This window comes from Pimephales promelas, chromosome 5, assembly GCF_988280905.1.
Source record: "Pimephales promelas chromosome 5, fPimPro1.hap1.1, whole genome shotgun sequence".
NCBI classification, from domain to species: Eukaryota; Metazoa; Chordata; class Actinopteri; order Cypriniformes; family Leuciscidae; genus Pimephales; species Pimephales promelas.
The window spans coordinates 32,529,546-32,543,208 of NC_142773.1; the positions used below are offsets into that span (position 1 = coordinate 32,529,546).

At 36.7% G+C, this 13,663-nt stretch overlaps 2 protein-coding genes across 2 annotated transcripts in view; one reads left to right on the forward strand and one right to left on the reverse strand.

Annotated features, from left to right (window-relative positions):
• Window positions 1-13,663, reverse strand: part of plcd1b (phospholipase C, delta 1b) — an 80,333-nt gene that overhangs the window by 14,413 nt on the left and 52,257 nt on the right. The window lies entirely within an intron of this gene.
• On the forward strand, window positions 4,388-12,387 carry afg3l2 (AFG3 like matrix AAA peptidase subunit 2). Its single transcript, XM_039677197.2, has 17 exons — window positions 4,388-4,606; window positions 5,322-5,415; window positions 5,511-5,585; window positions 5,669-5,790; window positions 6,183-6,335; window positions 6,442-6,516; window positions 7,130-7,254; window positions 7,454-7,727; window positions 7,822-7,959; window positions 8,045-8,198; window positions 8,393-8,500; window positions 8,844-8,969; window positions 9,045-9,155; window positions 9,279-9,394; window positions 9,468-9,668; window positions 11,317-11,511; window positions 11,628-12,387. The coding sequence occupies exons 1-17, from the start codon at window positions 4,514-4,516 to the stop codon at window positions 11,868-11,870; spliced, it is 2,403 nt and encodes an 800-aa protein (XP_039533131.1). The 5' UTR covers window positions 4,388-4,513; the 3' UTR covers window positions 11,871-12,387.

Consider the following 13,663-nt stretch of genomic DNA (forward strand, 5'->3'; position numbering starts at 1 on the left):
CTGCACCCAGAGTCCCGCATTCTCAGACCCCTAGTTTTTCGAGACAGCGCCTCCTATCAAATTGTATCGGATAAACATGTGAAGAACAGGCTATCTTCAATTTTATTTAGCGAATCGCTCACAGCCGGCCCGAGCCTTTTGGGGGCCCTAAGCAGAATTTGATTTGGGGGCCCCTCCCATGACGCGGAGTTACCTGTGTTTGACGATTATTGACAAAAATGTCACGCAATAATGATACATTATAAATGAATACACTTAGGTTATGTATTAGGCTAGAACAAAATTAATACTTAATAAAAAGAAAATAGATGCCTACTTAAAGTCCCTGTGGACTGGACCGGAAGTTGCAAACGATTTTTCTCCAGTGCTGTGACGTATTTCCAAGTGAAACGGAATATTGAACAGAGGGCAGGGTTTTACTCTAGCGCTCCTCCTCTCCATCTCTCGCTCAAAGCAAACTAACGGTTTGAGGGGAGTGGTTAAGCGTTTCCCCACCCAAGCTGTGAAACCTACGTCAGAAACCGTTCCAGACCGGAAGTAACTATTCAGATTTTGATTAAAGATTACCAAGGTAAAAAATTTTTTTAATATATATTTACTTGCACGGATTAATTGTTCACCACAAGACTAGTAATATGCGCTAACAAAATAAATAGGTTTAATTTTGATTTCACAGGGACTTTAAATAAAAAAAAGTTTTAACAGTCTTAAAACTGTCTCAAAACATATAATAGAAATTATTTGCTAAAATTATGACAAAACTGAGAAACATAACAACAAGCCTATTGTTAAAAACTAAAAATATTTGGCCTACTATTTCACAACTGTCTCAATACAGTGTAACTGTCCTCAAAAGCTTTATTATTATTATTATTATCGTAAGAGACTTTGTTAGATATATTACATGACATAATCCAACAAAGTCTGTTACTATAATACCGGTAATGATGTTCTGGCGCTCGTTGTATGCGTGCAATGTGTTTTTCCCCTCGGGGCTTGCCGTAGATGGGTCGTGCGCAGGCTGCGCACTTGGTAGGCTACTGGAGTGTTGTATGGCAAGCCGTTTTAGCTTAAATTGTACCTTAATTGTGCCTTAATCGTCATTATTGCATTTTTACCAGTAAGAATTCAATTAGAGAGCTTTACAATTTAATTCCTACTAGTAGCAATTACAATTATAGAGCTCTCTAATTAAATTCGTACTAATAACAATTACGATAAGAGAGCTCTTTAATTTGATTTTTACTAGTAAGAATATAATTGCAAAGCTCTTTAATTGAATTGCAGAGCTCTGCAATTGCATTACTAGTAAGAATTAGGCTACATTAGAGAGCTCTCTAAATCAGTTTTTACTAGTAAGAATTACATTAAGAGAGCTCTTTAATGCAATTATTACTAGCTTTGATTTTTACTAAGAATTTTATTACTAGCTTATTACATTCAAGATGATTAAGTTACCGATGACACAATAAAGTCTCCATTTACAACCAGGTAACGTTAGCCTATAATACCGGTATTGTGTTTTATGCATACGAATACTGTATTTTTGCTACTTAAAAGTGATCTTAATGTCTTTTGAAAGTAAAAGTTAATAATATTTCAGTAATTCATATAGATGTAACGTTAATGGAAGAATTGGAAGGAGCGTTTAGTCTAAAACTATTTTCTGTCATTTGTGTTTCTTGCAATGTTTGTGCTTGTAATATCGTTTTATGTTGACAGACCATGTTTTTACACCAAATATTTCAGGTAATTACTCTGGTGCTGATGCTCCATGTAAAGGACACAATCTGGCAACTATTGAAGCAAACAAACCTGCAGAGGTGAATGGACATGGGAGCTAAAGAGCCTTGTAAGTGGTTTTGTAACTTTTGTTGTAAATCTTCATAGAATTACCTTTACATTATAGTAGGCTACAGATTATAGTAATCTTGTTCAAATGTTAGGAAATAATTTTATTGGTTTAAGAAAGCCAACATATTGCTAACCTATTTACACTATTATTATTATTATTATTATTATATCTGAGACATAAATGTTCAACTCTTGGTAAATGGTAAATGGACTGCATTTATATAGCGCCTTCATAGACCTAATGGCCACCAAAGCGCTTTACAGTTTGCCTCACATTCACCCATTCACACACTCTTTCATACACCGACGGCGGTGTCAGCCATGCAAGGCATGCCATCCAGCTCGTCGGGAGCAGCTGGGGTTAGGTGTCTTGCTCATGGACACCTCGACACTTGGTCAGGTGGAACCGAGGATTGAACCACCAACCTTTCAGTTCGTAGACAACCCACATGAACCACTGAGCCACTGCCGCCCCACTCCTAGAGCAACTCTTAACTCCTAGAGCTTTAGTGCTAAAAGCACAGACCATAAAGGATCTCATCCAAAAGACATCCAAAAATGAGAATTAGCCCATGATTTACACACCCTCAAGGCATAGGTGTATATGACATTCTTCTTACAGACGAATACAAACGGAATTATATTTAAATTGACTTTTAGAATGGCAGTGAATGGCCGTCTATCAAGGCGCATCCATCCATGATAAAAGTAATCCACCACATGACTTATAAAGGCCTTTTGAAGCGAAGCATTTGTGTAAGAAAAATATCCATTTTTAAAACTTTTATTGGATTAAGATATTGGATATATGGATTAAGTATATGTTTTAAATTACAGAAACAAAAAAGATACTAATAATTTATCATATTTATACTTTTAATAAATTAGTCTTTACATAATTTCTGATTGCTAATTAGGCTGGCTAATTTTGAAAGTTTTCAATGTCAATATTGCTTGTGATCTTAATGTATGTGTATTCTCTATGTTTACACTTTTGCATGATCTTCTTTTTTAGGCTATGAGGAAAAACTCTACCGTGCACACAGTGACAGAGAACAGAGCTCAATGCTGCTAACTGGGGGAGCAGCTGGACAACTAGAAGAGAGAATAGTAGAACACTATTAATACAGATTCCTGGATTATTCTTCTGCAAGAACCAAGACAAGCAAAGACTGATGATGAGTGCTCTGAGCAAACACCGCAGTCAAGACGCATGAGTGACTTTACGGAGTTCTACATGTAATGTTGGGCATTTACTGTAGCCTACGCAGAACTTCTAATAATTTATGTGGATGCCATTCATAAACCTGTTAGATTTTGATGTTTTAGTTGTGAGATTAATAAAATTGTATGCTTTAACAATGTTATAGCTAAGCATTTTTGGGGGGGTTTAAGAGAACATTTTGGGAACAAAAATAAACTTCCGCTAAAAACTTTGTAAGAAAGTTAGGGGATAATGTTTTACAAATGTTATGATTAAACCTTTATACTCCTTAAAGTATAAAGGAGTATAATAAACCTTATAACCTTAAATACTCGATCTAGTTCCATTGCTTAGCAACGGGAAGAAACTGTAACTTCAGTGCCCAACCCATATCACGACAAGACGTGAAATAATCACGTTGGTCCAATTTGGAAAACGTGTAGATGTCACGGTTTAGTTTAAACTCAGAACCATAAATAGGGCTATACTGCCCTCTTGTGTCAAATTATATTTCTATATTTATTTTTCCAAAAAATAAAACTAAACCCGCAATAGATGCGCTGGCTCAGTTGATAGAGCTTTGGGCTTTAATCAAGAAGATCTGAGTTCAATTCCCATACTTGCGTTAAATTGTTGTGATTATATCAAACAAAGTGGCCTAAACAATATTTCTTCAACCCGGTTTTTACAGTCTATGATCTAGACGCAATGCAGGCAGACACAGCAACATATGAATAGTCCATTTAATATTTGTAAAGATAGTTTGTAACAAGATTAGAGCCGTTTTTTTCATTAATAATAAAAAGTAAGTTATCCAGTGAAAACACCTTTTAATGATGAGAGCAAAAATTATTTATTTCAAAAATCCAAACATTAACATTTAAAATTAAAGTTTTCCCTTATTGGCTACAAGTCTGATGCAATGATATCATCATGTGCTAGATTTTCACCATATCAAGCATATATAGCTATATATGAATGATAAATATAAAAACGAATAAAAATGAAGTCATAACTTTTCATTGCTGTTAGGCTGTCAATTAGAAAGGCTCATGCCCAAGGTGAAAAACAAAACAAATGGTAAATGACGTGACCAGCTGCTTTTTACCCGCATTTGGCGGGTGTTAATACTTTACTCTTGTAAAATACTTAATCACTTGAAGAACCACAGATATATCAAAATAAAACGTGTTCAAAAGAAATTTGGATTCTGCTAATGTATTTAAAGTAATGTTAATAACACGTTAAGTAATAGCTATAATAAGGAGAACGTGCAGGAAAGTAACACCAGACCACAGAGGGTTAACAAAAGATATTTACAGTGACTGCGTCACCAGCGCACACCGGAAGTAAATCGCAATGGACAACAGTCAATTTCAAGTTCATGTTGTCAAAACTTTTCGTTCGATGTCTTGTTTTCTGTATTAAACAGAGTCACAAGCGCACAGTGCCATAATGGCACACCGATATCTGCATCTGTCAAGAGGCTGCAGGAACCTTCTTCACGCCCTGCTGCCAAATGTCAGATCAACAAACCGCGTGCATTCGGTAAATGTTTTTCAATGGATCTTTCATCATCCATGTATGCATCACCTCTTCACCATATGCTGTGATCTGATATTACAAATACGCATTTTATCATTCGTGTCATCTGGTTGTCTTGTCTGATGCAGACTGCGGTGCTATAGACCGGAGAGGTTGATAGAAAACAAGGGTCGGCCTGCATGACATTGCGTTGGGTAACACGTTATGTCACGGTTCTTCTCATTAAATCCGTTATACCCTCAAATCTAACGAAGACCGCTTCTAAAACTACAGTCTGTGCTGTTGATGGCTCGACGTTACTTGTCTAATGTTTCATTAATTCGTGTAAACATTGTTATTATAGATATAAAAACAATTCAGAACATTATTGCCATTTCACTGCTTGTTTTCATAGTATCTGTTGAAAATAGTAGTTACACAATTCCCAATGGGCTAACTTTACAAATGACGATCTTTAAAAGCACTTTTACACTTTAAAAATAATTCAGGAATTTGAGCTTCTCTGGCAAAACCCTCAAGAAAACCTTAGAAAGGGCAGAAAACTGCAAGTTCCTTCAGGAGCAATGAACACTGTCAACGTCATGGTCTTCCTTAAACCAAGTCTGGCAATCTGAGGGACCAAATTGTTAATTGAGTATCATTTAATTTTTACAGCAGTCTGTTGTTCAGCAGTTGTGATTATGTATATTGATCATCTCAATGTATTTGGTTTTCGAAGGTTCAGGGTGTTGGACAAATCGTCCTAGACAGAAGATCTTTGCTCTCTCAGGTCTTAGGCACCTATAGAAGCTTATGCTCCAAACCCCCCAAAGGTGTGAAAATCTCATTAATTCTGAGATAGAGGTGCATTAAACTGGGCCATACTTAGAATCTTCTGCTAATGGCATTTTTTCTTCTTGCATTTAAGGATTTGAAAAATACTTTCCTAATAATAAAAATGGTGGGCCAAAAAACGGTGAGCCATCCAACGCTGAAGTCAAAGGTAATATATTTGATAAGCTTATAATTCAAGTTAATAGGATTTTATATAATGCCATTCTGTTTTCTTTATCTGTTTTAACCTAGAGCCCAAACCAACCAATGCTCAGAAGACCGCCGGTGGAGGTGGAAGTAGTGGAGGAGGAGGCGGAGGAGGAAAAAGAGGGGGGCGGAAAGATGAATCCACGTGGTACAGCCGTCTCCAAAAGGTTAAACATTCTGTAGAAATTATTAGTATTATTAAAAAGCTTGTTAACTACTCTATTTAGTGAGGTCGATGTTATGATATTTACCCCGAGTACTTTTTTTTATGGTTGGGCCGATGGATGATATCATCGTCCATGCCGTCTAAACATTCCGATGCAAGTGAAAAGGATTATCGAAAAAGTTTTAAAGGTTTAAGCAGACAAAATAAGAAAAGTCTTCCGTTTCAACGAAGATCGAGTTATGACGTTTTGAATTACAGGGTCATACAAAAACGACAAAATAAATTATACATGGATGAATCGTTTACAATAATATCAATAACATTCATAGAGTGAATTTCTATTTCATTCAGATTTTAAACACAGGTCCTTATTTCTCTGTCACTCTCATGCAGGGTGATGTGCCGTGGGACGATAAAGAGTTTCGTTTATATTTCCTGTGTGGATCAGCCTTCTGGGCAGCTGTCACATATTATTTCTTCTTTCGAGATGGAGGAAGGGAGGTCACCTGGAAAGACTTTGTAAATGGTTACCTTGCTAAAGGAGTGGTATGTAATTATTTTTGATCTGAGTTTTCAATTAATGTTGTTTGATGTTTCTTTCTAGCTACACTTAAACTTTGACCGGTGAAGTTATGTATTGTATCTTTTCTAGGTTGACAGATTGGAGGTTGTAAACAAGCGATATGTAAAAGTCATCTTCACCCCTGGTAAAACTCCAGTTGATGGGGTGAGTTTAAGTTAATAGGATCAACTTATAATATATGAGCCAGGCTGACATACACTGCCTTTCAAAATTTTGGGGTCAGTAAGAGATATATATATATATATATATATATACACATACATGCTGCATATATAAATAAATAATCTTACTGACCCCAAAATGTCAGTAAGATTATTTATGAAATTATATATATATATAAATTTCTATTAATCTATTATTAGATATATTTATGAAATTATTACTTTTATTCAGCAAGAATGTATTACATTTATCAAAATTGACTGTAAAGACATTTATTATGTTACGAAAGATTTTGATTTTAAATAAATGGTGTTCTTTTGAAATTTCTATTCATCAAAGAATTCAAATTTACAAGCAGCACAACTGTTGAAAAGTAAAATATATTAAAATCTTATTTTAAATTGTAATATTTCACAGTTTTTATTCTTATTTTTGATGAAGTCAAATAAATGCAAACTTGGTAAGATAATTCTTTCAAAAACATGAAGAAAAAAAAATCCAACCAACCACAAAAGTTCGATTGTGTATGTCTTAAAGTCTATAAAGACTATCATGATAATGACACACAATGAACTGTGATCTTATCTTCAAACAGCAATACGTGTGGTTCAATATCGGCAGCGTGGACACATTTGAGCGGAACCTGGAGACCGTTCAGATAGAGATGGGTATTGAAGGAGAGAACAGAGTGCCGGTGGTCTATTCCACAGAAAGTGATGGGTGAGACATTGACTTAAATGTGCAGTTATACATTACCAATTGGAAGCAATTTAGAGATAATGTAAAGAAAGAACAAGAAATAATTTAGGAGAGGACATCAGAATTGATTTTGGTATCCTCAGTCAAACCAAAGGTTTAAATACTGGGCAGTTTTGTTTTTTAATCATAAGTTTTAATCATATTCTTCTATCTTTTTCAGGTCATTCCTCCTTAGCATGTTTCCCACCGTACTGATCATTGGGTTCTTGCTGTTCATGCTGAGGAGAGGGCCAGCCGGAGGAGGGCGGCCGGGGAGGGGCATGGGTGGGCTATTCAGTGTCAGTGAGACCACTGCTAAAGTACTACGAGACGAAATAGACATCAAGTTCAAGGATGTGGCAGGCTGTGAGGAGGCCAAGCTGGAGATCATGGAATTTGTTAACTTTCTCAAGAACCCAAAACAGTACCAGGATTTGGGTGCCAAGATTCCAAAGGTAGCGCAAGACTTTGAAATATGCATAACCACCAGCTTGTAATTTAGTAAAAGTGAACTGAGATTTCAAAAGACTGTTTAATCTACTTGTTTAGGGGGCTATTTTGACTGGACCCCCGGGCACAGGAAAGACTTTACTAGCTAAAGCGACTGCAGGAGAGGCTAACGTTCCCTTCATCACTGTGAATGGATCAGAGTTCTTAGAGATGTTTGTAGGAGTTGGGCCAGCCAGGGTAAGTGCACTGTCTGTCATCCTATGATGAGCTTTATGGTCTTCAGCCAACTTAGTTCACAGTGTGACTCACTCTTTTTGGGTAGGTTCGGGATCTCTTTGTATTAGCACGGAAGAATGCCCCATGCATTCTCTTTATAGATGAGATCGACGCTGTAGGACGAAAGAGAGGCAGAGGCAACTTCGGTGGACAGAGTGAACAAGAGAACACACTCAACCAGTTACTAGTTGAGATGGATGGTTTGTATCTGAAAAACAGTAGTTTCCATGCTTTGATTTTAGATGTTCTTATACATTATAATTTCTTTGGGTTATAAATCATAATCCAATTATGAGCGTTTTATTGGTCTCAAACTCTAGATCTTTATTTAAAGTCAGTAATACAATGATTTGATGTAATTATATGCAAATTTATATCTTTCTCTCCTGTATAGGATTTAACACTGCTACCAATGTTGTAGTGCTGGCAGGCACCAATAGGCCAGATATTCTAGATCCAGCTCTGATGAGGCCCGGGCGGTTTGATAGACAGATATACATCGGTAAGAGTTGAATTTTTTTTATAGTAGATTTTAAATGAAACCATTTGAACTAGGGAACTTAAATTGCAGCCAATTAAAAAGCAATTTCCTCATTAAGTGAGAATTTATTATAATTAAGTATGTATGGCACTACCATTCTAATGTTTGGTCAAGAAACATTTAGTTTTATTAATGTTGAAAAGGTACTCTATTACTAACGTAACCTCGGTTCTCGCTAGATGAGGGAACGAGTGTTGCATAAGCTAGCTTTTATGATAGACAGATATACAATATATTACTGTCCATATTACAATATATTTTCAAAAGGTAATGTATGTTTTATACAAATGCATAATAATTGCAGGACCACCGGATATCAAAGGCAGAGCTTCTATATTCAAAGTCCATCTGAGACCACTAAAGCTGGTTGCAGACTTGAACAGAGAAAATCTGGCAAGGAAAATGGCTGCTCTAACACCCGGTTTTTCAGGCATGTAAAGACTTTTTATTTTGGTTTTAAAAGTTGTTTATGAGCTGTAAACTGATTTTCAATGCTCACTGACAGGTGCGGACATCGCTAATGTGTGCAACGAGGCTGCACTAATTGCAGCCCGCCACCTTTCTGACGCCATCAACCAAAAACACTTTGAGCAAGCCATCGAACGAGTAATTGGTGGTAAGTGACAGATGTGAAATTTGGAAATCGCACTTTCAATATTAGACGGCATGCATAGTTATTACAATATTAGACGGCATGCATAGTTTTGTGTGAAGTTCATACAGCTGTCTGCATGTTTAGGTCTTGAGAAGAAGACGCAGGTGCTACAGCCAGAGGAGAAGAAGACTGTGGCTTACCATGAGGCTGGTCATGCTGTAGCTGGCTGGTTCCTTGAGCACGCTGACCCTTTGCTTAAAGTAAAACTCCCACTTACTCACCAGTACTTCTGTGCTTTTTCAGTGTACTCAGTCATATCGTTGGTCATTTCAGGTGTCCATCATCCCACGTGGGAAGGGTTTGGGCTATGCCCAGTATTTGCCTAAAGAGCAGTACCTTTACACCAAGGAGCAGCTGCTGGACAGGATGTGCATGACGCTGGGTGGACGCGTGTCTGAGGAGATCTTTTTTGGTCGCATTACCACAGGGGCACAGGATGACCTGAAGAAGGTGACACAGAGTGCCTATGCACAGGTGAGTCACACATTTATTTGATTTGATCATTGGAAAGTATAATTTGTGGTTCATACATTGCAGTGGATGATTCCTGATTTGCGTTTGATAGGATTTTACTTAAATTTTGAATTTGTGCTGTTTTACTGTGTTTAGGGATGTCTCTATACTTGTAACAGATGAATCAGGCCATAGGGTAGAATTGGAATCAGATAAGAGTTGTATGGTTTTTATAACTAAATATAATCAACACCATAGAACTTCAACTAATAAATCATTAATCACATAATCCAATCCTAAACAATTCAACATCAAAATAGTAAGAAACAATCACATAGAACATTTCAGAATTAGACAAACGCAATCTCAGGAATTAACAAATCAAAAGGGCACAAACTTACATTGTCAGGAACACATCAACTCTTCAAAGACGAGAGGAGAGAAAGAAAGGACAGTCTGTTTCCATTGCATATGGCACACACCAAACTACCTTATCACTCATTAAATGCACCTGAGGAGACTTTGCTCCTCCCATGACTGGCTATGTCATGTGATCCATAGGAATTCTCAATTATTCTCAATTCTCAAATAAAAATTAATTATTTTTCCTCAGCAAGGATACATTAAACTGACCAAAAATGCCAGTGAAGACATTGATAATGTTTCAAAAGATTTCTATTTCAAATCAGTTTTGTTCTATTGAATTTTCTATCCATCAAATAATCATGTTTTTTTTTTAACCACAGTTTCCACAAAAATATTAAGCAACACAACTGTTTTCAACATTGATAAAAAATAAGAAACTAAACTCCCCTAGAAAGTGCCCCTATTATGCTATTTTAGTTTCCTAATGTTGTTTTGGAGTCTCATACAATAGGTTTACATGATGCATCAAAGGGTAAAAAAATAAATAAAAGTTTAATTTCCTCATAATATACATTTGCACATCACCGCATTTTCACTGATTCTCAAAAGACTCGTCAGATAAATCTCTCTAAATCCCTCTTTTCCACAAGCTACTCTGCTCTGATTGGCCAGACAGCTCAGTCTGTTGTGATTGGTTTACTGTGTACAGCACATTGAAAACAAATATGCCTATTGCATTGCAATGTAAATACAATGTATGTAATGTATGTAGAATGAATCAGCAAGAATGTAAATACATGAAGGATACCACAATGGTGTGTTACATATATCCTTGTGGTATCCTTCATGTATTTACATTCTTGCTCATCTATCAATATTGTTAATAGTGGTAGAGGCACTTTTTTAATGAATTTTTCTAGGCCGTGTTTTAGCCTTTGCTTAGCTATCTAATATATTTCTAATGGATTCTTTTCTATTATACATGTTGGATATAGACTTCTTACATGTTTTTATCTGTTTTCTGATGTAATTGCTTTTTCTCTTGATTGGTCCTGTCATGGATGTGTGTGATCATGTGACTATGCATGGCTGTATATATGGAGGTGTGTCTCCCCACTTTTTTGTGTCTGATGAAGGGCTTGGCCCCGAAACGACACGTGGTGAGCAACTATTAAAATTGCTAAGGAGCATGTTCTGGTGTCTACCCAGCGCCCAGTTTTATGGTTCTGGATGTGCGTGCTGCACCTTTTGAATAAATCATTCCACAGACCCCAGCTGCAAACTGTTACTCTTCTGTCTACAGATTGTGCAGTTTGGCATGAATGAAAAGGTAGGACAGGTGTCATTTGACCTGCCGCGGCAGGGAGAGATGGTTCTGGAGAAACCCTACAGCGAGGCCACGGCCCGCCTCATCGACACGGAGGTCAGAAACCTCATCGGCATGGCCTATGAGCGCACACATCAGCTGCTCTCTGAGAAGAAGGCTGAGGTGGAAAAGGTATGGCAGGCCATAACCAGGATCAATGCGTTTTACATTGACTCATTTTCATCACATCGTCATGTCAAAAGAACTGTGTTCAGAGAGCAACAGTAATTCTCTCTCTTCACCACTAGGTGGCACTGCGTCTACTGGAGATGGAGGTGCTGGATAAGAACGACATGGTGGAGCTTCTGGGCCGAAGGCCGTTTGCTGAAAAGTCGACATATGAAGATTTCGTGGAGGGAACGGGGAGCATGGACGAGGACACATCACTGCCAGAGGGCCTGAAGGACTGGAACAAGGAGCGAGGCAGCGAGAAGGAGGAGAGTACGGAGGAGCAGGTGGCCCGACAGATCACTGGTGGCATGCCCTTCTGAGGATATCCGTTCACTTTGACCCTGAAGGGTCAGAGCACTTATTTATAAGATGGGAAACGCTTGTCTGACGGACACTGAGGCAAGTACACTGTTCTTCAGGAGAGCTGTGATTTAAGGGCTCTTACTGGGTAGAAAGCATCAGACTTATATTGTGTACAGTAGGGTGTTTATGAAATACAACATTTCATGTGCAGAAGTTAGTGTTTCAGCAAAAGTGAAACAGCTTTGAAAAGGATCAGAAAATCTTCTGTTGAAGGTGAAGTGTAATTTATGACATCTCAGCGCTTTGCCAAAAAATCAGGCAAAAGAACTGTAGCTTGTCAAAAAAGATTTGCGAGCCATTTAAATTTTACCCATCAATGACCAAGAAGACTATATATATATATATATAGACGTTTAACAGGAAATGTGTTGCATCACCTGACCTGTACAGGATGTGTTTTTCTTTTTTTCTAAATATTAGGATTCCAGTTCAAATCTTCCTCAATTTCGTGAGCTTTCTGAAAGTTCATTTTGCAGTGGTGCTTACTGGCTGTGTAAAAGTCCAAAATATACGATTATGAATGTTGTAAACATATCACAAAGTCACTCGTGTTAACTAACATACTCTTTTCTCTCACAGATTTGCCATGTTGTGCTGTCATGGGTGTCAGGCTTTAGTTTCTATGTGATTTAATGCAGTTTATGATCACATCTTGTAATTGAATGACAGAGCAGTCATTTTTGATATCTTTTCTTCTGTTGAAGTTTATTTGGATCATTTATGGCCCCGGGCAGCTGCTCTCTGTGGTACAGAATTGATTAAACTGTAACTCAATTATAAATAGTCGCATTCGCAATAAAATAGGATGCAAACATACACAAATGCAGAAGCAGTAAATAGTTCATTGAAGGTGTGCGATTTTGAGATTCACTGTTTATTCTACAGTATGAAACAAGCTTTGAGGGTTTAAACCCTTTTGTGACTTCAGCAGGTATTGCTTGATACTACATGTGTATTTTGTTTTGTGAAAAAGGTTTTGAACATATTCAATAACCTGAATAAATCTACATAAACTATAAATTATTTTTGTTTAGTTCTTGAAAACTCTATGCGTGGCAGGAAATTACTTGTTTTGTCTGTGACATGGAATTCAAATTGCTGGGAGATGCACAGATCCACGGCTTCAGACAGCAACAAAAATAAAACAAATCAAGTTTGCACTGAGTAGGTAAACTTTGAAAATAGCTCTTATGAAAACGTTATTTTTGTTGACTCAGAAATTGTTGCTGTGATCAACTGGTTGTTTGTGTAAAAGGGTGGCATGTCCCGCCACCCCCACTGTTTTGCAGATATTTACATCACTGTTATTATTAACTAAAACTATTAAAAGGTTTTAGTAACAGAAATAAAGCTAAAATAAAATATAAACTTAAAAAAATTGATGGAAATTAGAAATCTTGCCTCAGCAACTAACTGAAATAAGTTTAAGTACTAAAATTATTTTGAAAAATAAAAAAATGCTTAAGAAATTACTTAAAAAATTGCTCATAGATTTCGCAAAGGGACAAGCATGTTATAATAAAATAAATTACATTTTTGATGTAGAAACACTGAAGCAATTATATAATGCATTATAAAAATATTTGTAATGCATAAATTATGCCTTGTAATGCACCTTATAATGCTTTGGAAATTATAAATAATTGTAACAACAGTTGTAATACATTACAATACTTGTCACATCTATTCATGATTACACCATTAAAACACGCAACATTTCAGATGTAAAAAGAAATCTGCAAATATTACA

Excerpts from the sequence above, each read along its gene's own strand:
- afg3l2 (XM_039677197.2), top strand. The coding sequence starts at position 4,514 with ATGGCACACCGATATCTGCATCTGTCAAGAGGCTGCAGGAACCTTCTT. Across the intron at positions 5,416-5,510 it reads ATGCTCCAAACCCCCCAAAG|GATTTGAAAAATACTTTCCT; the intron begins GTGTGAAAATCT and ends CTTGCATTTAAG. Across the intron at positions 7,960-8,044 it reads TAGGAGTTGGGCCAGCCAGG|GTTCGGGATCTCTTTGTATT; the intron begins GTAAGTGCACTG and ends CTTTTTGGGTAG.